Raw genomic sequence first — 24,803 nt, 5'->3', positions numbered from 1 at the left:
CATTGGATATTTGCGACATCCCTGGTTACTGATACAGGCAGAAAGGCCCAGGGCAGCCTATGGAGAGCAGCCATGTCTACCCCATCACGAACGTGGGCCAGACTACAGGATTTCATAGGCTTTATCTAGCCCCAGGCCGGAAGCTTCCCACCCCTGCTATAAACTGGGCTCTGATTTGGCTAGTATAGCGTTCTCTATGAATTTAAGTTGTAAAGCAGCCTGATATTAAGCGGCATTCCTACTGTGATGAGTAGGAGATAGTAAGAACCAGATGTTTCAGACTGGCAGAAAAAAAAGTGCCAGTGTATTTTTAGCAGCGCTATCATTCTTATTTAATTTTCTAAAGAAAAAAAAAAGTAACCATAATTTTTACTCATTTAAAATGAAAAATCATCAAAAATAAAATAAGACAAACTCTTTTATTCTCTTAAGATATGCAAATTTCACTCTGAAAACAGAACACAAGAATGCCTACATCTCCTCTAGAGAAATTCAAGTCACGGAGAACGGAGCGCTCACTCAATGGGCTGAATGCATGCCCAGTATGTGAAAGCCTTTGAGCCCCAAGACTGCATGATTCCCTGAGCCCCAGGTGGAGTGACCCCCTGCACGCAGAGCCAAGAGGGTCTCCTGAAAGCCAGCGGGTGTGACCCATTCGCCAGCAAAGGGAAAAGCCACCAAATGGACTCTGAATTTAAGCCAGAGTATGGGCCAGGATAGCCAGTCCCAAGAAGCCTTGTTGGCGCTGAGCTGTGACATCTCTGTGGACGGGCAAGACACTGTCACTGGCTTTGGGGATAAACAGGCCACTGCTGAAGAAGTCAAGGACAAATCCTCCTTAAGGACTGTGTTCTACCATCCTTTCTCTTCTCTTTTCATCCACCCTCCCCCGTCCCGCTCTGTCTCAAATCAGAAATGTTTGAGGATTTCAAACATTCCTCACACCCGTGGAACTGAATCTCCTTCCTCAGCGTCTGGAGTTACAAAGAAACAGATGATTTCATCTCTGGGCCCGGGACTTTAACTCGAGTGGCGGAACTGGGGCCGGCATGTGGGCAGTCCTGTCGGCTCAATGTCTGGTGGGGCTGAGCACTGCTCAGCTGGGGCCCCTGTAAAGGTTTTTTTTTTGGTGGGGGAGTCACACTTGGTGATGCACAGGGTACTACTGGCTCTGCACTCAGGAATCACCCCTTGTGGGGCTCAGGAATGGGATGCTGGAAACCTGGGTCGGCCTCGTGCAAGGCAAATGCCCTACCTGCTGTGCTATTGCTCCAGCCCCAGCCCCTGTGAAGTTTTTTATGGAAACCATCCCCCTCTTACCTCTGAGCTATTGACGGTCAAGGCTTGAAGCAGCAGTTTGGTGGCATCAAGATGCAGGCCGTAGTGAATCAGGAGGTTGGCCAGGTTGACGAGAGGAATGTCCTGATACTGAAGTGGAGCCAGATTCAAAGCTCTCTGCAGACACGCGAGGGCGAAGGTGCTGTTCCCCACCGCTCTCCAGTAGAGCCCGGCCTCGTTGAGGATCAGCCAGATAGGGGCGTTTGGCTGGAGTGAAACACGGCCCGATACTCCCGTTACTGTGAGAATCCAGACTGCCTACTCTCAATCAGATTTTTCAAAGCCGGACATTCCACTTTAAATTACGCCGATTCAAGAGCAGGTGACTGAGGCAGGCGACTTACCTTGTTAATAGCATGAAATAGGAAAGACCCAATTTCTTCTTCTGGGATAGTGTAATTATTAATACGGGCAAGCAAAATCTGAAAACATCAAAATGAAGACAGACTCAATTGAAAGTCAGCAGGGAAGACATCTGAAAAGAACGCCGACAAGCAACAGTATTTGAGCTCTTCCGGAACAGCTCCTTTGACCAGACCCGTTATTTACTGTGAGGGCACCAACATGCCAACCGGTGGTGACCTGTCCTAGAGTCTTTCTACCTCACAAGTTCAGACACAGATACCCCCATATATAATCAGGCAGCCTGCCAACCCCCACTGAGGCAATCCAAGAACCCAGAGCCCCCTCAGAAATAGCTCAGAAGACAGCAGCACGTAACGCCTGCTCTAGTGAAATCCAGCTCGGAGGAAAAACACCGGGAAAGCACTTTGATAAATTAGAAGCAAGCTTAAGGTAGGGATCATGGGGCAACAGTATCTTTGTCTTTCCGAACGGGGCCTGGTATTTTGGGATTTATTTTGCTCTCAGTCAATGCTGTTTTTGCTTCGGGGTCTGGGGAGGGGGCGTTGGGCGGGGGGAGGTGACAACTGTCAGATACTGAGCCAACTGGGCGGGAAGTTCAGGGCCCAAGAATGGACTGCAACGAGGCCCCTATGGTGCCGGGGACCACTAAAGCGACCCTGGCAATGCCTGGGGGGTCTCCAGGGCTACATCTGGCAACTCTCGAGGCAACAGGGTCCTGGGGCTGAAACCGGGTCTGGAAACGATCAAGGCATGCACCCTAATCCTGGCCCTGCCTCCCTGCCCCAGCCGGTGCCTTCTGAATGTCGAGAGGACTTCGAGATTAAGCTTAAAAGGAGGTCATCCTGATGATCTCTTTTCCTCTGTACAAAGATAATTCACCCCCCCTTGTGTCTATGGTGTGCTACCGACAATACGCGTAACAAAACATTTCTGATGATACATAGATTGCCAGAATGATGTGATAGACATCATTTGACAGAGCTTATGCCTAAGGTCTGCAAAGCAGTTACCAAATTCGCAGATTTCTACGGATGTTATGGAAGGCCACAGCGTGGCCCCTGAGGAAAGAGTCTCTTTCCCCTGTCCACCTACTCCAACTTCCGGCGGCTCGGGGGAGGTGGCACAAAAGGTCTCTGCTGGGGAAGCAGTGCCGTGCTCGGGGGGTTCTGCGTGGCCCGGAAACTCAACCAGCACTTTCCCGGCACTCGCCCACGAGCACGACTGGCTTCTGAGTGCCCTCACCCGATCCTGCAGCTTCAGAGACGCAAAGCGCGACCACAGCTGCCTCCCGCCAAGGCTCTGTTCCACCTGTGAGGCGCTTCAAGATTCCCCCGGAACGGACGGCAATGAGCACCAGCCTAAGGGAGCCTTACTTTGCGGGCATGGTCATCTGGCATTTTGGCTTTCAGATCCAAGCGAACCTCTAGTTCTTTGACTAAGTAGGACAGAGGGTGGCTTTTTTTGAAGTCAGTTACGGAACAGTCGGGGTTTGGGGCGACTTCTTCGGAAGAATAATCGTCACTGTGGAGTTCGTGGATCCTGGTACAAGAAAAAGGAACAGCAGTCAATTTTCCAGGGTCTGGGCGACATCAAGAGCAAAGCCTAAACCCGTCAAGTCCGGGCCTGGCGTCACAAGACCGCCAGGAGACCACCATGCAGAATCAAGGGCTTGCCAAACCCATCAGCACTTGCCTGAGTCCTTTGTTTTCTGGAGGTAGAAAGTAGGTTGGCAATTCCCCGCTGGCCGGGACGCTCGGGAAGCTCTCTGCACAGTCTGTCCTTTTAGGCCACAGAATATGCTGTTTGTCCTAAGAAAGAAACAAAAGTGTCCTCCGAGTCTCTGGGGTAAATATGTCAACGGAATAACTGAACTTCTGGAAGACACGAATCTACCCAGACACCCCTATGTTCCTTGCAGCACTCTCTGCAACAGGCAACGTCTGGAGGACAACCCAAGTGTCTTGGGTAGAGATGACTGGCTAAAGAAACGATGGTACACACATACAAGGCTATAGGCTCGGCCTCCGGAACGATCAAGTCATGCAGCTTGCTGCTACACGGAGGGACCTGGAGAGTATCAGGCTGAGTGAACTTAGTCAGAGGGAGAGAGACCCGTACAGAGTGACCTCTCTCATCTGTGGAGTGTCAGGAAACAGAACGGGGAATAATGAATGCCCAGAGGCAACAGAGGAAACCAAGAACTGGGAGTCAGTAGGAAACACACCGCCCGAGGGGGCTGGGGGACAGGGCAGCGAGGGGCGGTGACTATGATGGAGGGGTGCCGAGTGGTGCCCAAGTGTAATGCAGGAAACTATCTGCAGCAGGACTGTAAACCACGCGGCTCCCGGCGCGGCTGGCCGTCACCTGCTGGCCTCGGAGAAGACAAGCCTTAAGCTGAAAATAGCACCGGGCCGGGAGGAAAAGGGAGAAACGCACCTCTCACCTAAGGACAGGGGTGGGGGCATGGGCCTTTAGCAGTGATGGGGGTGCAGTAACTCTGGCACCCAAAGCATAAGCATTAATATAACTGTAAGCATGTTATGTGGTATGTCAGTGTAATCAAATTTTTTTTTTAAAAAAAAAAGGTTGGGCAGGGAGATGGCTGAGGTGCTAGGTTTGTATGTGGAAGAACTGGGTTCCATCCTTAGTACCACATGGTCCCTAGAGCAGGCCTGGAGCTGCCATCAAGTGCCACTGGGTGTGGCCTGAAAATTAAAAAGGGAAAAAATAACAATAGGGCAACGACTCGACCAATCCAAAAGTCTGTCTTAGAGCAGACTTCCTACAGTAGGAGGCAAATTTTCTTTTGTTTGAGCCAATGTTAAGGGGGCAATCTGATTTGTATTGGAAAGAGCTACAATTCTTTCTCTGAGAAAGGCTAAGCTTAACAACTGCTTCTTTTTGTTTTGGGCCACATGTTGCAGTACAGGGGGCTACTCCTGGTTCTGTGCTCAAGGGTTGTTTTTGGCTCTGCTTGGGGGACCAGGCAGAACCTGAGCTTCCCTCATGTAAAGCAGCACTTTGAGTTCTCTCTCTCTGGCCCCAACTGCTTCTTGATTTACAAAATATTCTTTATCTTAAGTATAAGCAGTCAGTGGTTGGAGCGATAGCACAGTGGGTCGGGTGTCTGCCTTGCACACGACCGACCTTCTTCAATTCCTCTGTCCCTCTCAGAGAGCCGGGCAAGCTACCGAGAGTATCTCGCCCGCATGGCAGAGCCTGGCAAGCTACCCGTGGTGTATTCAGATATGCCAAACACAGTAACAACAAGTCTCATAATGGGGCCGCCGTTACTGGTGCCTGCTCAAGCAAATCGATGAGCAACGGGATGACAGTGCTACAGCGATAAGCACTAAGTATCAGAGCCTTACTTAACTTACTTCCCCAAAGTTAACAAATTTAAAATGAAATCTATGGACTGAAGAATACAGCCCTTGCTTGGGTGAAGAACTTACCTTGCACTCGGGTCTGACCTGGGTTCACCCCCCAATACTGCATATGGTCCCTTAAGCCCCGCCAGGAATGATTCCCGAGCATAGTCAGGAGTAAGCACCAAGCAATGTTGGGTGTGGCCCCAAACCAAAAAACTCAAAACTTGGTAGCTATGCCAGAATAAAAGCCTGATACACTATGGAAATTTAATCACAATAAAATGTAGTCTTTGTCCTCCTATTCATTGACCAACATACAATTATTTCTTAGCTGGCCCGGAAGATTCAATTTATGCACTTCTTATTTCCATCTTCCACTAGAATGTAAGCTTCAGGAGAATGAGGAGCTTATAAGTTCTCTCCAGTCTGGCACGCAGCAGATATGCAAAGAAAAACGCTGATCAAGTAAGTGAAGTATCCGAAAGCATTCACTTAGTGCAGGGTTAGAGTCACCAGGGCTGATAATTATACTCAGCGCTTCAAGTCCCACACTGAAATCAGGGTGTCTATCAGCTCCACTCGACTGGGGGAGAAAATAAAAAAGGGAGACCCTAGGTCTTACTTCCCTAACCTAATGGGAGGCCTTCTACTTAACTGGAGCTTATTAAGAGCTTGCTGAATAAAAGGTGAACAATGAGAGGAGTCAGATTAATCAGAGGCTGAAGGGCACTGCTTTAAGAGCGCTTGTCCATTTGCGACGGTGTCATCATCCTCCATTAACTCACCCTGTATGCGTCAGAGTCCCGGCCCCAGATCCAGAGAACGGAATGGGCTACAGGGGAAGCCTTGGCCAAGTCACTGACGTCACTCTGATTGGCCTGAACATCAAAGTTCACAGACATCATACTGGAGGTTGACGAATCCTCACCAAACTAGGAAAGGAAAAGTTCAAGTTACAAACAGAAGAGGAGTTGCTCCAAATAAGGAGTTGCTCCAAACGGTCAGCATTAGTGACAGGAAATCAGAAAGCTCATCAGTGAGCAAATAGTCTGATCTCACTTCAAACACTAGACTCTGACAGCTCTTGCTTGGTTAGCAATTGCCAAATCAACATGCCGCCGTAGGACGAGAGCAATGGCATACAGGTCATTTCCTGGTCCCGTTCTTCTTTTCTGTGACTTGGTCTCTCTTACGTTTGAGAATCAGTTGAGTTCGCGCTTCAAGGCCGTGTTCTCTCTTGAACACGCCTGGATTATCACTTGCTTGTCTATTTTCTTAGGTGCCTATTTCCGCTCCGAAGAAACCTGTGGTCTCTCCTGAACGTGTACTTCTCTCTTTCTCTCTCTTCACATCTTTCTAAGTAAGTTTCAGTACAAATGATCCTGCTTCACCAACAATGATAGTTAGTTGATTTGGTTCACTATTCCCCTCCCCTACCTAGACTAAAATTATTTCTACTCTACAAAATCCAGGTGTTGTGGGTAAGAGCAACAGAATTTAAGAATGTTCTTAAAGGTTTAATGTTATGATCATAATCATGTTCCAAAGAAAAGCTTTAGAAGAATGAAAGAGAAGATGTATGAACACAAACAGGCATAGGCTTCTACCAAACCACAGTAAAAGAACATTTGATATTCTCACTAGATAGCACAGGTTTTGCATATTCCCAAAGCCTTGTTAGCTAAGGAAAATGGAACCAGGATTGGATGAGGGAAGGAAGGACAGGAGAAAACAATGCATGATGAATCTGTAGCTCTGTCTTTGTGAATAGGAATATTTTTCCCACTATGTACAAATTATAATTATACTATGTAATGCTAGCATATAATTACTATATAGTATATAAATACTATATAATTTGTATTATAAAGGGAAGCTACACTGGTACAGCACAGCTTTTCAAATAATCCTGTCTGGGACCACCATGATGTCCAAATGCTCACTGAGTTTTAGTCTGTGTCATTTCCATACATTCCCTGTCTCCCCCTGAACACGCTTGGACATCAGGCAGGGAGTTATACTCCTTGGGCCTGGCCTTCCTGTACTCCTCTTATAAACCACTCAAGAGCTGGCTCACAAAGATCAGAGGAAGCCTTTGGTCTCTGACCACTCCCGATAAACAGACCCTTTGATTTTCACTTCTTTCCTTTGCTGTCTTTGAGACCATGTTCAACAGAGATCCGAGGATCATTTGATGCCAGGAGTCGACCCCAGGCTTTCTGCATGCAAAATATGTCCTCCGGTCAGTAGAATTATTTATTTGGTCCCTTCTTTCCTTCATTTTATGGGCTGGGGGTGTGGGTGGTGTTGGGCCACAACCAATTGCTTAAGAGCAACTCCTGACTCTGTGCTCAGCAGTGACCCCTGGGGGAACCTTACAAAGTTCCAGGGAATCAAGAATTGACCTCACGCAAGGCAAGAGTCTTACCCACCGTACTACTCTCTGGCCCCTGATTTTTGCTTCTCGTCTCTTTTTCAGAGTAGCCTGTGTTTTTCCAGATTAAAGAGTTGCATTTTATCCTGATTTGTCCTCCTACAGAAAGAATTATAATCTCTTAACTACTGAAACGGCTCTACGCTGGAAATGTCTGTATTCATGATTGAGGTCGTGATGGCTTCCTGAAGTGACAGGACAAATGCTGTCCTTTGCAGTGTGCCTGTGGGTGGTGCCTGGGTCCCTGCTGTGCTCAGGCAGCATCAGTTATATCCCACTTGGGATCCTTCCTCATTTTCTCTCTCTGTGCATGTATGTGTGTAATTTGTATATGATTCCCCCCAATCATCTAGGTTAGAATCATGTGAGTGTATGGATATATCTGGCATAGGTAATGCACAAGTTATACATACACACACACAACAGAAAGAGAAGAAAAATATGCACCTAGCAATAGTTCTGAACCTATGCTTCTGTTGGTAATAATCGCTTTGTTCGTGTCTGCAGCTACAGCAATGTAATTAGACCGGTGACTTCAGGAAAGAGCATGGCTACTCTTTCCTGAATTTTAAATGAGATGTCCTACTCTAGTAAATTAAGAAGGGAGTCAGAAATTTTGTGTTAAATAGAAATAAAAGCCCAATTCTTTTATTTGGGCTTTTGATGAAGGAATCAAATACATATGGAAATACACAAAAGGTATTACTTTGGGACACAGAAATGGCATTCGTGGACTGAGTCTTTGCTACAAAACTGGACTTCATGAAAAACATCCTTAAATGACAATCAAACATTTTAGGGGTCCAGTTTCTGAGGGCCCCCAGGAGGAAGTGCTGTCATTCTCAGGCATGTGGAAGCTCCTAAGGACTTGCAGAGACCGAGACAAGCACCTGGACATAGTCAACGTTCTCAAAGATATCGCCGCGGTGGTAGCGCACGGGCTGGTCCCACTGGCAATGCAGGCTGTGTTGCTGGTTGACCAGGCGGCAAATCTGATGATTCCCTGGAGTAAGAAAGGAAAACTACACAGATGAGGATGATCAGCAGTGCCGAATGGATTTTCTGAGTGTTAAGTCATTTCTTTCTTTAACAAATTCTTTTTTATATTTAAAAAAAATTTTATTGAATCACTGTGAGATAGTTACAAGCTTTCATGTTTGAGTTACAATCTCACAATGATCAAACACCCATCCCTCCGCCAGTGCACATTTCCCACCACCAATATCCCGGGTATACCCCCTCTTTCCCACCCTCCCCCTGCCTCCATGGCAGACAATATTCTCCATGCTCTCTCTCTACTTTTGGGCATTATGGCTTGCAACACAGAAACTGAGAGGCCATCATGTTTGGTCCTTTATCTACTTTCAGCATGCATCTCCCATTCTGACTGATCCCTCCAGCCATCATTTTCTTAGTGATCCCTTCTCTATTTCAGCTGTTCTCTCCAGCCGCTCATGAGGCAGGCTTCCAGCTATGGAGCAGTCTTCCTGGCTCTTGTTATAAGTCCTTTAGTTTCAACCCTGTGTACTTCCGAGCCTGGCGAAGTACTTTTACAGGGAGAGTTTAGATGGGGGAACACGTGCTAACAATTACAGCAGACCACTCTGAAGACCCCCCAGGCTGAAGAGACAGCCTAAAGATGGTGGAGGAGATGCTCCGCCTGCCGGAGGCCCAGGTTTGTTCTCTGACACCATGTGGACCCCCAAGCACTGCCCAGAGCGACCCGGAGCACAGAGCTGGGAGTAGCCCTGAGCACCGCAGAGAACCCGCAATGTCTCCATCTACAGAACTAAGGGGTTACTAGATCATCACCAAGAAATCCTCTGGCAATGACATTTGATGACAGGAAAATCTACTGGCTACACCTTTGGTTCTTTCTTATTTTGGGGGGCATACCCAGAGGTACTTGGGGCTACTCCGCACTCAGCAGTCAGGGGTCACTTCTTGTGGCGGCACCCAGGGGACCATACTGTGCCAGATACTAAACCAGGGCTGTCTGAAGGCAGAACATGAACTCCAGGTCATGTAGCTGTTAGCAATCTGGCCCCGTTACATCCTTTTCAAGAGACTCGGGTTATATTATCTGGCAGGGATTTGCTATCTATGTACAATAATTCTGTTTCATGTGTGTATTTAAGAGCTCTGGTTGCCTTCAGCACAGACTGAGCAATAAAGAATCCCATGAACTGAGAAATAAGCTACACACTCAGCAAGGAAAATTTGCTTGATAGCCTGGAACCGATCACAGTTAAAATTCAAAGGTTAAAAGGATTTCCAGACCAAAGTAGTTGTCAAGTGAGAAGAGTGTAATTTAAGAGAATTTCCTAATTTACTCTCTGGTGACAAAATGTCGAAGATTTAACAACTGAAGGCTTCACCAGAGATGGAATGTTCTGGCTAGGACCAGATGAAATGTCTCCTGCCAACCAGCTCCTCCAGATCAGCGACTCTAATGGGGTCATAGAGACGTGAGATTTTAATAAAACCTGCTTGATTCAAAAGCCAAAAACACCGCACATACACGCAGTCCTGTAACCCACTGGTGCGGGCTATGGATTCCCGAGGCTGGGCCCGGTCGATGGCTCCAAGGACACGAGCAGGTGCTTTGGATGTGGGAGGCCCAGGTTGGATCTCTGGTACCAGGTGGCTTTCTGGGCACCTCAGGGAGCAACCCTGACTAGCTGTCCCCCAGCACACCAAATAAACAAAACAGAAACAAAACGCATTTTTGAAACAAACTCTCGTCTGAAATCTCACTTGGCGAAAAGCCACGGATCCCTGTTCTGGTCCCCTCACTGCACCATGTCCCGAGCACAGCGAGGAGCAATGCAGGAGCAGAGCCTGGGCGCCACTGGGTGTAGATTCCGAACCCAGACTAAAGTAAAATTTAAAAAAAAAAAAAAAAAGCATTTGCTGCCAAGGGAGCACGGGTTGGGGGGGAAGGCATTTAGCCGGCCAGGGCTGTGGGAAAGGGCCGTGAGTAAGGACCGTGGACTCCCTGTGTGTTCTCAGCTCAGGCCAGTGGGGACAGTGACCGGTGGGCGCTTACTGGAAAGCTGTTCAGGTCAGACACTCAGAGCCCCTGAATCACAATCTGCATTTCCACAAGATTTCCAGGATAAGCAGAAAAATGCAGGAGAGCCCGCCAGTGGGGCCACTGAAGGGAAAAGGACTGTCAAGACCCCTGGGGCCGAAAAGATCAGGTGTTTACTTTGAAATAGGAATTGAATCCAGACACCCGGGGCTGCCGGTACGCTGTGACGGCTCCAGGTTTTACCAAGGAGAGAAGCGTTAAGCACAACTTATACCACCTCCTGGTGGCGTGCGTTTTGGGAGAAGCACGCGAGAAGTGTGCGTTACGGGATGCACGGCTTCATTTGATTGGAGACATACGACTTACGTACCTAATTGCGCCTCTTTTGCCATCTGGGTCTCGTGGATGATGTTTCTTAAGATTTGCTCCTCCTGGATCAGCTTGTGTTTCTCTAGGATCTCCTGCTGCCTCAGGTAGTGGTCATGCTGCTTCTGATACTCTTTCAACTCGTTCAGCGTTCGCTGGAGGGATCTTAATTTTTTAATACCAGGAGAGAGTTACAGAGCTTTCAAACTCATTTTTAAAACCACTTACAGGTGTGTATTTCCTAGTTCTCACCAATAATTGCTAGATGTATTTTTTCTTTTTAACATTGTACCACCAAGTTTGAGAACGAAGAGGCTAACGACTTATTTTATCAAAAGTTGGGAGTGAAAATATGACATGAAATTCTCCACTTAAATAGAATTTTCTTTCCCTTTTGGGCCTCACTTGACAGTGCTGAGGGCTCATTTTTAGCTTTGTGCTGAGGGATTACTCCTGATAGTGCTCAGGGGACCATACGAGGTGCCAGAGATGGAACCTGGGTAAGCCCCGTGGACAGCAAACGTCCTGCCCACTGTACCAGTCTCCACACTCAACTCTGACTACCTTGACATGGATGGGCGTGTTGGGCTTTCTGATGTCAAAGGTACACACATAATCCCATACTACACAGCTTTACATATTTAACCACTTCTCTCCTCAAAGTTGGCAGTAGTTTCACTGGCACTCCAAGTCTTTCTAGAATCTTCCTTTTTCATCTTTTCCTTTTGATTCTGCCTGAAGGCAAGATTGAGAGTGAGGGACACGGGACTGGAGATGTAGGACAGCAGGTAAGGTAAGCCTGCCTTGCATGCAGCAGGCTCGGGCTCAATCTGCGGTACCACATGATCCTCTGAACACCATCAGGAATGATCCCTGAGTGCAGAGTCAGGACTAAGCCCTGAGCTCCACTGGGTGTGGGCCCCAAGCAAAAACAAACAAAAGAGTGAGGGACAAATTGCCTTGCTCTCACACTTTAGCTCTTTGGTTTATAGGATTGAAAAAAAATACACAAACTTTGCTTAGAAAGGAATGTTCTCTACTAATTATCAATTTGTTAAATTTGATTATGTTCAGTCACAAAGACTTTTGTTACCTACTGCCATGATTTATGGACTTTAGTTACATTTAGTTCTTATACAGACAGTATAAGAAAACCAGTGGATGATTAAGAACATAATATCAGAAGAAGCAAGTTTGAATCAGGTATGACAGGAACTAGGCATAAACATGTAAGCTGCCATTCCTTCCACATTATGCAATCAAAAAACTGGAAAACAAGCAAACACCAAAGTTTAAGGAATTCCAAACGTCGTTTTGAATCTCTAATGATCAAAAAAGACTTAAAACATTGAGACTAATCTGTAAGAGATTCACTTCTGAGCTATATGAAATTTCTTCGGTGGTCTAATTATTTGTGAGATCTCATATATATATGTAGATATATATGAGGGATACATAAATTATATACATTAGATATATAAGTATAACAATGCCATTACTGTACTAAAACTTAAGTCTGATTTAACTGTGGGACGAATAATATCTCTTAATATCATTTAACAGACATGACAGACCAAAAGGGGAGAAAGAGCAAATACAGCACAGGCAAGTGATTTTACTCCTGGGCTTTTACGGAAGTAACAATGCAAGCAGTGGAGTCTCCCCAGTACTCGGCTGCACCTCTGCTCTCTCTGCAGTTTCATGAGTCACATGTGAAAGACCGCAACAGCGGTGTTTACCAAAAACAACGCCCTTACGGGGATCCCGCTACGCCACCACTGACGGGTGCTATGCCCCCTGGTCTGGAGGAAAGGGAGAGGACTAAAAGTAGGGTCAGGGTCACGGTCGGGATCCGGGCGAACAAATGAAAACCACCACCGTCCTGCACAGACTGAGTCTAAGGCCCCACAGGTCTCGAACTCTGGGGGAAAATTCTCACCCAATTACCTATGTTGAGCCTCTAGTTTCTGCTCGAGCTTTTGCTGACATAAGACTGCATGCTTCCTCTTTATAGCCTGCTCGAATCCTGGTTTGGCCTGCAAGGCGTGGTCATAGCAGAGCACCGAGTGGTTATACTCCCCAAGCATCTGAAGAGACAAAACCAGACACACAGAGGGAGGAGGGCGTTAGCATCACACCCGTCCAAACCCGGGACCTCTCGCCAAGCGCTCACTCTGCCGGAAAGCCCCCGTTTCCCACGAGAGGGCACGTTATCGGCCGGCCAGCCTCGCCGGAGGCCCTGCAGCCCCAGAGTGGGCTCTCAGGAGACGTAGCACTGCGCTCAGGGGAATTAGTGATTCCTTTTCCTCTTTGTGTCGGGAAGCTCAGTCAATCATCTCAGATTACTTTGTAGGGGGCTTTATTTTCCTCCTCATTTCTTCATTTCTATTCCCTTTTCCTTGTTTGAAACAAAAGAGGAAGGGGGAAGGCATATTTTGGGTTTTGCCCTGCCGTGAAAGAAATGAGAAAAAAGGGAGAGGGAGGGAAAGGAAGGAGGCGGGGAGGAGAAGAAGGCATGAGGGAGGAAGGGAGGAGAGAGAAAAGAGAGAGCGAGAGGGGTGAGGAGAGAGGGAAGGAAGGAGGCGGGGGGGGGAGGGAGAAGAAGGCATGAGAGAGGAAGGGAGGAGAGAGAAAGAGAGAGCGAGAGGGGCGAGGAGAGAGGGAAGGAAGAAGGCATGAGGGAGGAAGGGAGGAGAGAAAGAGAGAGCGAGAGGGGTGGAGAGAGGGAAGGAAGGAGGCGGGGGGGGGAGGGAGAAGAAGGCATGAGGGAGGAAGGGAGGAGAGAGAAAGAGAGAGCGAGAGGGGCGAGGAGGGAGGGTGGGAGAGAGAACGGACGGAGCAGCAGCCAGCCTGGCTCCGGACAACAAGCACTGCACTCACCGCGTAGATGTTGCCCAGCGTATAATAGCTGGTGAAGAAGTCGCTGTCGTCCAGAGCCGCGTGGACCACGACGGCAGCATCGGCAGAGAAATGCGCTCGGTGCAGCACGTTGGCCAGGTTCACCAGGGCGATGTCTTTATTGTGCCTGGGAGGGGAGGGGAGGGAGAGGGGGCGGCTCGGGCTCCGAGATGGCGACACACGCCCCGTACCGGGGAGAGGACTTTCCGAGTCACTGGCTCAGGAAAACGACCGAGCAGCCTCCCAGAAGGGGAGAGGGAGAAGAATCCCACGGCCTCATTTCCACACTGCTGAGGATGGCACTTATTCAACCTCAGCACGACACGGCTCGCAGCAAAAATGACAGGTGGCACACACTTGATGATTTTAAAAAGCAATTCTGGCTTCCATCTGATTTTAAAATATTTATAATAATTTCTCCAGGGACGGGACTTACATTCCAAGTTTCAAGTAAATCAGGGAGAATCTGTATTATCTATTCCCCCCCACCCCCCTTACTGGAAAGTATAAGCGTCCTGTGGAATTATATCCCTTTGAACACTTTGACATCTGGCATGTTTTATGACGGCAGAATATCCTTGCACGGGGATAACGGAGAAAGTATAACTCAGTGCTGCGTCTTACAGGCTGTTATGCGGCACGTCAGGGGGTCCGGTGTGGGGGCAGTGCTGGGGTGGGGAGGCTTACCTGGATGAGAAGTGAAGAGCTCGCATGGCACATTCCACGACCTGGTATGGCTCATTCTTGATTCTCCAATAAAAGGAAGCCATGTTATACAGAACCCAGGAGGAAGAGTTCTAGAGGTTTTAACAGACAAAAGGACAATCAAGCACAGGAAAGGCACTGTCCTTCTGGTACATAAAAGTCAGAATGGCACCTGGCTGTGATGCTGCTCAGACACCCGGGGGCAGCTCGTGGTGCTCCTTTGACACAGCAGGGCAGAATCTGACTCTGAAGTCCCTTTGCTACCCAGAAGGATGTTTTTAAATTCTTGGGTCCAGTTCCAGAATTCCCCGATCTCTTTATCTCATTGTCATTTATGGTGTTTGCCTTGCACGCGGCCAACCCGGGTTCGAATCTCAGCATCCCATAGGTCCCCTGAGCACCGCCCGGATTAATTCCTGAGTGCAGAGCCAGGAGTAACCCCTGTGCATCGCCGGGTGTGACCCAAAAAGAAAAAAAAAAATTAATTTTTTGGGACCACAAGGCTAAGGCGCTATTCCGGGCCTAGGAGTGCTCAGGAGTGACCCCTGGTGGTGCTGATGGCACCAGCCTGCCAGGCAAGTGCTTAATCCTTCACTCTCTCTCTAGCCCCCAATTTTTAATTAATTAATTAGTTAATTAATTTTTAAGTGGATGTTACCTTAAAGGAAAATCACAAGGTATTACTATTGCTGGTGATTCTTGTGCTTGTTCAAACAACAGTGATTATGGATGGCAAAAATTATACCAAAGATTCTAAAATATACCAAAGACATTTTCTTTCCTATGAAAAATATATAACCTAGGAGCCAGCAAGGCAGGGCCTCAAGCAGTACTGGGTTTAGCATATTAAAAAAAAAAATCGGGGCTGGAGCAATAGCACAGCGGGTAGGGCGTTTGCTTTGCACACGGCTGACCCGGGTTCGATTCCCAGCATTCCATATGGTCCCCTGAGCACCACCAGGGGTGATTCCTGAGTGCAGAGCCAGGAGTAACCTCTGTGCATTGCCGGGTGTGACCCAAAAAGCAAACCCCCCCCCCAAAAAAAAAACCAAAAAACAATACACACCACCCTTCCCAACCCTGCTACTTATATTAAACTATAGTTTGTTTTTTTTTCTGTGAAATAGTTTATAATTTGGGAGAGGGTGCTTTGGGCAGCAGCCAGCAGTGCTCAGGGGCTATTCCTGGCTCTGTGCACAGAGAACACAGGGTCCTGGGATCAAACCGGTGGGCCACACACCGGGCAGGCATTTCACCCCCTAACCTCTCTATCTGGTCCTCATGAAGGCATTTGTGGGAAACTTGTTAGTAGCCCTTCCTGGGAAGGATGACTGGGTTGATGATGCTTTTCCTAAGCTTTGGACGACTTAGTTTATAAGAATATAATCATAAATCATAATTATGAATCATTCCGGTGACAGAAACAGGTAGGTATTTTCAGAAAGAAAAAAATAGACTGACTTTCTGTTTCATTTATTTTGGTGAAGCAAGATCGTTTTTATTGAAACTTACTTAGAAAGATGTGAGGGGAGGGACAGGGAGAAATGTGTGTTCAAGAAAGAACACGGGGCCCTCCAGAGTGGAAACAGGCAGAACAACAAAGTGAGACACTTTGTTCAAGGGAGAGCGAGCCACGTGCTCAAGAGCGAGCCTAAGAGATCTACTTTACACAGTCCCTGGCTCTGAAAGTCACCGTGACTTACCTTCTGTAAACCTTCGTGAATGAGGTGACCTATGTCGTCTATACTCCTTCCTAATCGTTTAGATAAATACGTGAAGATTGGATCTTCTTTAGGTAATAAAGGTGCAGAAAGATTCACTCTTTCTTGTACGCCCTAAAGGGGGGGGGGGAAACAAAAAACAAACAAACAAACAAACAAACAGAGAAAGATATCCAGTCATAAAAGATGGTAAGTAACTGGGCAACATTTATTTCACGTATTACATATATTTACGTGTATATTTACTTTGCATTAGTCAGCAAGAGTTTTAAAACAGTTGTTTGCAAATTTGTAAAAATGCTGGAAGACAGAAGAAAGAAAAAAGAACATTTAGAAGCAAGAGACTAGGAGGAAAACACAGTCTCTCACGGTTTCCTACTTACTCTCAGGTGCTGAAAGGCATGTATACTGTATGGCAGCTCTAGGATTTTAGTGCAGTCGGGCTGCTCGGGATCTGGAGGCACAGGAGACTCTGTGTCTATGTAGTCTTCAGGGCTAAGAGCGAGAAGCAAGCAATGAGTGAATGACCGGTACAGGAAGGTCGACTACTTCCCTGACCTACGCTACAGCACCTCAACCTTACCACCAAGACCGATGGACACTTGTACCTTTCTCAGCTATCGCCAGAGGGAACAGCGTGGGGAGTTCACTTTAGAGAAAGATCAAGAGTTAAGTGGAAGCTGGTAGGGGCCGGAGCTCTAGTTACTTGCCTGGCACGTGGCCAACCTGGCACCCCATCAAGTCCCCTGAGTCCAACAGGAGTGATTCCTGAGCACAGACAGGTGTGGCCCCAAACCAATAAAACCAGAAGAAAATGGTTGTGACGTCACAGAACATTAAGATCTGGACCCTCCTACCCCCATTTTTTTTTTTTTTTTTTTTAGGGCAATGATCAATTGCCTGGTAAGAGTGAGAATGGGCATGTATGAAAGCCTGGAAACAGCCAGTGCTGGTGGGGAACCCGCACTCACTGTCAGGGGGACCGTCTGCTGGGTCAGGCTCTCTGAAAACAGTACGGAGACTTTTCAAAATACATGGTCCCCCCAAGCACTGCCAGGAGTGATTCCTGAGCACAAAGCCAGGATTAAGCACCACCAGGTATGGCCTAAACCCTTTCCCAAGCCAAAAAAAAAAAAAAAAAAGTCAGAACTAGAACTCCCATCTGATTTAGCAATTCTATTCTGTGGTGTCTATCCCAAGAACACAAAAACACATTAATTCAAAGAGATATCTGGACATCTACGCTTGTTCACTGTAGTGCTATTCATAATGGCCAAGACCAAGCAGCAGCCCAAATGGCTGACAGATGAGCAGATAAAAACATCAATGTATATACACATAAAGAATATAAATTACATACATATAATATGTATTAAATATAGAGCTTTAAGAAAAGATGATACCTAGCCTTTTGTTACAACATGGATGTAACAAGAGGAGGTCATGCTTAGCAAAATAAGTCAGAGGAAGGGAGCCAAATGCTGGATGACACTAGTCATACATGGTATGTTAAAAATTATACATACAGAAAGGAAAAGGACAATGGCCAATGATAAGACTCACATATGAATCTCAGAACCAGCTGCAGCTCGCTGTAGGGATGGCTCTGGACCATAATTATTTAAATTTTTATGATCCCAGGAGAGCGAGGCTGCTTCTGCGGCTGCACGGTATGTCATATATATACATACATGTGTGTGTGTATGTATATATGTATATTTTATTGTTGTTGTTGAATCGCTGTGAGAGAGAACCTTACGGACATCCTGTACTATTCATAACAAGCAATTCAGAATAAATTATCTAGCATCTGCCTGTGGAGCAGACTTGAATGGTGGCAGGAAACTTCGAAATACTGGTGGTGGGAAGGTGTAATGGTGGTGGGATTGGTGTTGAAATACTGAATGTCATTAATTATTGTGAACAACTTTATGATAATAAAATTTAAAAAAAGGCCAATGATGACAAACCCTTGGGTTCTGACAACGGAACTGTAACCACAGTTACAGTTACTATCAGGTAGAGCGGTGAGGTGGGAGGAGATGGGGAAGATAACAAGTGACACTCAGACAGAGGTGGAAGGCTTTTGACATTTCGATGGTGGTGGAAGCACGAAATCATTGTACACCAAAAGCATAAATGTTGACACTACTGTAGTCATGTTGTCACAACAGCGCCGATGTTCAACTACAGTATTTCTTTCAACAAATTTGTAAGAATTCTACACACAGTATATATTTGTAGAGCTGTTTTGTTGCTGTTGGCTTCTGGATCACACCCGACTGTGCTCAGGATCCCTCCCAGAGGTGGTCGAGGAATTATCTGGGGTGCTGGGATTGAACCTGGGCCAGCCACTAGCAAGGCAAGCGCTACCCACTGTACTATCTCCTGACCCCTAGACAGAGTATGTATCGGAAAGTCTGCTATCACTAGAGGAACGCTTTCTTAGCAATCCGAGAAAGGTCTGGGGGAAAAGCCAGAGTTCGCGCTTGGAAAGCGTCTCTTCACCTGATGTCTTTGCTCTCCAGAGTTATGTACGTGCCGTCATACAGGTCCAGGTCTCCTAAGGGCACCTTGGCCTTGATGCAGTCTGGATCCTCCTTATTGTGTCTCTGCTCCAGTCCCGTATCTCTGTCTTCATTCTCTTCTATGTGAATCTTTTGAGCAACCAACTGCTTCTGAAAGAAAATTAAAGAACATGTTTATTTCCCTAATATTTCTAGATCAAGACACCACGGATAGGGCTGGAGCGATAGCACAGCGGGTAGGGCGTTTGCCTTGCACGCGGCCGACCCGGGTTCGAATCCCAGCATCCCATATGGTCCCCTGAGCACCGCCAGGAGTGATTCCTGAGTGCAGAGCCAGGAGTAACCCCTGTGCATCGCCGGGTGTGACCCAAAAAGCAAAAAAAAAAAAAAACAAACCAAAAAAAAAAAAAAAACCAAACCAAGACACCACGGATAACAAAAGAAAGAATCCTCTATAACAGAAGACAAGGGCTCCAAATAATTACCCTCAGTATAGGTGGACATAAGTGCTGCTGCAGTGACTATGGACACAGGGGCGGAGAGACAGGATAGTGGGAAGGACGCTCGCCTTGCACTGGGCCTACCCAGGTTCCATCCCTGGCATCCCGTACGGGATGAGGCTGGACCTGGTTTGACCCTCACACGGCAGATGATCCCCCAGCAGCACGAGGAGGGATCTCTGCCTGGGAAACCCAAAGCAAACCCTGAGCACCACTGGATGCGGCTTCCTTCCCCCAAAGAGCTGATAGTACTAGCTACTAAGCAAAACCAGCATATGGAAATGATGATGGAAACAAGGAAGTCAGTGTTATCAGACTAATGATAATGTCAAGTTTTCAAGGTAAAAGAGTGATTTAAAGTCTTCACTTTAATCATAAAAACAGTCTCAAGGCCTTAGTTTTTTTACTATATGAGAATGAACAAAAATGACATTTTATAGGATATTAAAACCACTCTCCCGGGGCTGCATCGAATAGCACAGCGGGTAGGGCATTTGCCTTGCACGCGGCCGACCCGGGTTTGATTCCCAGCATCCCATATGGTCCCCTGAGTACCGCCAAAAGTTAATTCCTGAGTGCATGAGCCAGGAGTAACCCCTGTGCATCGCTGGGTGTGACACAAAAAGCAAAAAAACAAAAAACAAAAACCAAAAAAACCCCCAAAAGACACTCTTCCTTTTTCAAACTTTAGATACACTCTCCTTGCAAGAATATACTTACTTATCCTTCTATGTATTTGACAGACAAACTTAAAAAAAAATGTAAATTTAGCTCCAGGACACAGTGAGTCAAAAAACATGCAAAGTTCTGAGCTGGCACAGTCTCTTGTCCTCTTGGCTTCAACAGTCACTCCAACAAGATTCTCACTGTCTCTTCATTCCCCCATTTTCTCCTCCATTTCCACTTGCAACGCCAGGGGATGGAATCAGGCCCTCACACATGCGCTCTATGGCCACTCACACTCTCAGCTACTACTTTTGAAAAAATATGAGCTAAAAGTAACGTAGTTCTACAAAAGCGGAGAATCAGACATAAAAAATAATAATCATTAATTTTCCTTTGATTGTGACAGAGGTTCCCATACCCGGGTGCCTCACCTCCAACTCTTTGAGGTAGTTAACTGTTGTTTCTTGTCTCATTAATATCACTAAGTCATGGGGATGCTTCAAGTTCATTGGGGAGTCCACCTACAAGCAAGCAAGCAAGAAAGAAAGCTCAGTTTTCATGAACATTCATCAGTTAATAGTTTCCTTTTTTTCGACTATTTATTTAACATTATTTCAACCGGCACTAGAAGTACTAGACAATTAGATATTTGATAAAATTCAAGTACTAAACATTCAGTAAAATTCAAGAGGTGTTTCAAAAGTGACCACAGGTGAGTTTCAGCCTTTGAATAACAGGTTCAGTGACGGCGCCTGAAGCTCCAACCGGAAAGGGCAGGCTTTTGTTTTTTTTTTTTTTTTTTTTTGCTTTTTGGGTCACACCCAGCAGCGATGCTCAGGGGTTACTCCTGGCTTTGCACTCAGGAATTACTCCTTGTGGTGCTTGGGGGACCATATGGGATGCCGGGGATCGAACCTGGGTCGGCCGCATGCAAGGCAAAAGCCCTACCCGCTGTACTATTGCTCCGGCCCCAAGGGCAGGCTTCTGATGTGGATGAGGCCACTCTGACTGGCTGGTCATAGGGGAAATACTCAGAGGACTGTTCGGAAGAGTGAAGCTATCCATCCCTGCAGTCATTCACAGACGGTGGCGAGAGCCGGCGGCCTTGGCTCCCTGCAGCTACAGTGACTCATTGGCTCAGCTTCATGGATCTGGGACGAGATGCAAGCTGCGCTGCTAAAATTCATGGGAACACCGGTCTTTGGGCTGCAAACTCCCGGGAGGTGGGTGCGGGGTGGCAGGAGGGCCAAGTCCTGGCCTTGCCAAAGCCCGGGCGGCTGTGCCCACACCCCACAGCCGCTGCCATGCCAACGGCCTAATATCACTGCCACCTGGCTGATCTCTGCAGAGCTGTCAAACTGACCAAAATTCCAGGTACACCGGTTTTCTGGCTGAAAATTCTGGGGTCTTCTCAGAGTGGGGGTGGACAGCGCCCCCTCGCCCCCCATACTTCTGGAAGCCCCAGAAGCCACAGCCACCCCCCACAGCTCCCGCCACATAAACTCAACAGCCCAGATCCTGCGGTTTCTAGATCATGACACCTCCAAATTCCACCAGACCGACAGACCACCAGGAACACACCAAATTAGATGGGAAAATAGCATATAAAGCAACTTAGCTCCGTAAGGAAAAACAAAAATAACACGGAAGGCTCAATTAGCAACAGCTAGTAAACCCTCAATGATTTGATGACCCCACGACGCGACAACAATTTTCACAAATTTTCTTTTACTGAAGTACTTTTTGATAACTCAATCAACCATTTAGTTGTAACACGCAATATAAGATGGTTTTGTGTCTGCTAAGAGGGCAGTGGGTGGGGAAATGAGGGGTGCAAAAGTAGAGGGAAGGGGCTGGAGTGACAGTACAGCAGGTAAAGCGTTTGCCTTGCATGCAGCCAACCCAGGACCTGGGTTCCGTCTCAGCATCCCATATGGCTCGCCGAGCACCTCCAGGAGTAATTCCTGAGTGCAGAGCCAGAAGGAACCCCTGAGCACTGCCAGGTGTGATTCAAACAAAGTGGAGGGAAGATCACACTGGTGGTGGGTCTTGTGTTAGAATACTCAGCACATGAAACTGTATTATGAACAACTTCGTAAACCAGTGCTTAAATAAAGTATTAAAAAAATCACAAGGGGGCTGTCTTGTCTTAATACCCTAAAAATAGAAGCAATAAAAGGAACATTCTAAAACACCTTTTTTTTTTTATAAGGTAGGAGCACTGCTATTTATTCAGGCATTGATTTAAGCTGATCGAACTGGGCATGAACTCCATGCTACTTTTTAAAAAAATTTTTTTTTAGTTTTATAAGTTAGTTCATAATGTTTGATTACATTCAATATTCAAACACCAATCCCACCACCATTACACCTTCCCACCACCAAATTTGGGATGTTTCCATCCCAAACTCCAATCCCTGTCCCAAAACACAACTGAAATAATATATTTCATATTGTCTGCTATGAAGAACTGCTGGACATACTTACAAAAAAGTGTTCATATAGAAAACAGTGTGAAGATTGTTCTATTTTGGCAGGAGCCATTAAGACATTCTACAGAATATCACTAACGTAGTTAAAGTTTGGGTGATGTGAGTTTTGGTATATATATCTGAAAATATGTATATATGCATATATATATTTCCCTCTATGATTTGTTGCCTACTACCTGAACCCCATCAAATGTGGTGTGGTAATTATGGAGAATGGATAGGAGTGTCTTATAATGTATCGCGCAGCCACAAAAGTGGCCACGTGGCCCAGGAATATATTTACTCATGTGTGAGGCTTGGCCTGAGTGTGTGGGAAGCAGCCTTGAGCATGGCGGTGATTGGGTTACGGAGTTTTCTGGCTGCCGGAACTGGGTCCCGTGGGGCAGGGAGGGCTCTCACCAGCCCGCCCCCGCCCCCCAGGGGCACACAGTGTAAAACACCTATTTTTAAGACTATTAAATTGAAGAAGCCATACATTAAAAAAAAAAAATCTCGAGATACATTTTGTAATTACAACTCATGTTTACTGAATGTTAAATAAATAACCATATAGGCAAGATGTAAGAAAAAAAAAGTTCTTCACACACTGGTTGCCAGCTTATACATTTCTTCTGGTTTGGAGGGTCATTTGACAACACACGACAAGAAAAACTATCTAAAGTAAACACCCTTTAATCTAGCTGCATTAAACTTTAAGAGACTATGCCAGAGACATTCTTAAGGAAAGTATTTATACATATGCTCACAACATTATTAGCTGCAAAAATAAATGAGAAACAACCCGAAGCTTATCAGTCTGGACACAGGGAAATGCAGCAGGGTGGAATGGGATACAGAAAAGCAATATCAACTGCTATAGAAAGATATTCGAAACATAGTCAGCTACAAACAAGAGTAACAAGTATACTTATGCTATTTTTGTTTTAAAAAATTACAGATATTGGGGCTGGAGTGATAGCATAGCGGGTAGGGCATTTGCCTTGCACGCGGCCAACCCGGGTTCAAATCCCAGCATCCCATATGGTCCCCTGAGCACTGCCAGGAGTAATTCCTTAGTGCAAAGCCAGGAATAACCCCTGTGCATCGCCGGGTGTGACCCAAAAAGCAAAACAAACAAACAAACAAATTACAGGTATTTTTTATAGGTATATACGTGTCTGAACATGCACAAAACAGAATTGGTTTGCAGTGGCTTTGTTTGGGAAGAGGGATTAAGAGGATAAATCTATGCTTTTACTTTATACAACTGCACTTCAAAAAACCATCTATTGTGTACACAAAACATCCTGATAATAAATTCTCTCACATATACACACACTTGGCTTTCAGAGAGCCTAGGGGTGAGAGATGAAACCCCTGCTATTCCGTCGTGCCCCACTGTCAAACTAAAGGTCAGCCCTCCAGGAAACTCTACTGTGAGAACAAAATTTGTTTTGGAACTGCTAAGAAACTACCATCAGTTAATTCAGTTCAATGAACGGATTTTAGAGCTAGCTTTTTATTGGGGGGTAGAGGACTAGTTTATTGGGGGGTGGGGGACTAGTTCTTAAATATGAGATAGCTTTACAACTTGGCGAGTTTTCTTCTTTCTTCCCCCCCCCCCCTCCCTTCCTTCCTTTCCTTCGTTCTTTCTTTCCTTCTTTCCTTTTGGGTCACACCTGGCAATGCACAGGGGTTACTCCTGACTCTGCACTCAGGAATTACTCCTGGCGATGCTCAGGGGACCATATGGGATGCTGGGAATTGAACCCAGGTTGGCGGCATGCAAGGCAAACGTCCTACCCCAGTGCTATCACTCCAGCCCCAAGGCAAATGTTTTCAAAGGGCTATTTTTAAAAGAGGGCATAGGACAAGATGAATAATGTTGGGTGGTAGCTTTCATGATAAGAACCAGACAACTGGACAATGCTGAGCAACCACATGCCAAGCTCACTGTGTGTGTGTGTGGGGGGGTCTTTGCTTATTCGACAGCACCTCAGAAATGCCAGGGGCAGAAGAAACGCCAGTCCTGGGTCCTGTCCACAATTAACTACGTAATTATTGTATCGTCATGGATAATGACCAGCTCCCAAAGGCTTGCTTCTAAGAATGACCCTTTAGGGGCTGGAGCAATAGCAGAGCAGATAGGGCGTTTGCCTTGCACACAGCCGACCCGGGTTCGACTCCCAGCATCCCATATGGTCCCCTGAGCACTGCTAGGAGTGATTCCTGAGTGCAGAGCCAGGAGTAAACCCTGAGCATCACCGGGTGTGACCCAAAAAGGAAAAAAAAAAAAAAAAAAGAATGACCCTTCAATGAGCCCTTGGCTTGACAGTAAAGCTGGGCCCTGATGTGACAGTCACAGTCACATAGCAGTGAGGTTCCTATTTGACTATCTGAGCTAC

At 46.6% G+C, this 24,803-nt stretch overlaps 1 protein-coding gene across 2 annotated transcripts in view; it reads right to left on the bottom strand.

Annotated features, from left to right (window-relative positions):
- The window catches only part of TTC17 (tetratricopeptide repeat domain 17), a 114,618-nt gene that overhangs the window by 70,198 nt on the left and 19,617 nt on the right, over positions 1–24,803 (bottom strand). The window contains exons 2-15 of one of the 2 annotated variants that reach the window (XM_055141427.1): positions 20,359–20,448; positions 18,742–18,911; positions 16,617–16,728; positions 16,216–16,347; positions 14,495–14,604; positions 13,790–13,934; positions 12,857–12,996; positions 10,914–11,074; positions 8,400–8,512; positions 5,861–6,007; positions 3,397–3,512; positions 3,078–3,243; positions 1,683–1,760; positions 1,321–1,545 (exon numbers count right to left, since the gene is read on the bottom strand). In XM_055141427.1, coding sequence (XP_054997402.1) covers positions 1,321–1,545; positions 1,683–1,760; positions 3,078–3,243; positions 3,397–3,512; positions 5,861–6,007; positions 8,400–8,512; positions 10,914–11,074; positions 12,857–12,996; positions 13,790–13,934; positions 14,495–14,604; positions 16,216–16,347; positions 16,617–16,728; positions 18,742–18,911; positions 20,359–20,448 — 1,905 coding nt within the window. The remainder of the gene's footprint in view (positions 1–1,320; positions 1,546–1,682; positions 1,761–3,077; positions 3,244–3,396; positions 3,513–5,860; positions 6,008–8,399; positions 8,513–10,913; positions 11,075–12,856; positions 12,997–13,789; positions 13,935–14,494; positions 14,605–16,215; positions 16,348–16,616; positions 16,729–18,741; positions 18,912–20,358; positions 20,449–24,803) is intronic. The other variant, XM_055141428.1, reaches the window with a different exon arrangement.

This window comes from Sorex araneus, chromosome 6 (assembly GCF_027595985.1).
Source record: "Sorex araneus isolate mSorAra2 chromosome 6, mSorAra2.pri, whole genome shotgun sequence".
In the NCBI taxonomy this organism is placed as follows: Eukaryota; Metazoa; Chordata; class Mammalia; order Eulipotyphla; family Soricidae; genus Sorex; species Sorex araneus.
The sequence above is the reverse complement of the archived record's forward strand: the minus strand, read 5'-3'. Positions and strand labels throughout refer to the sequence as shown.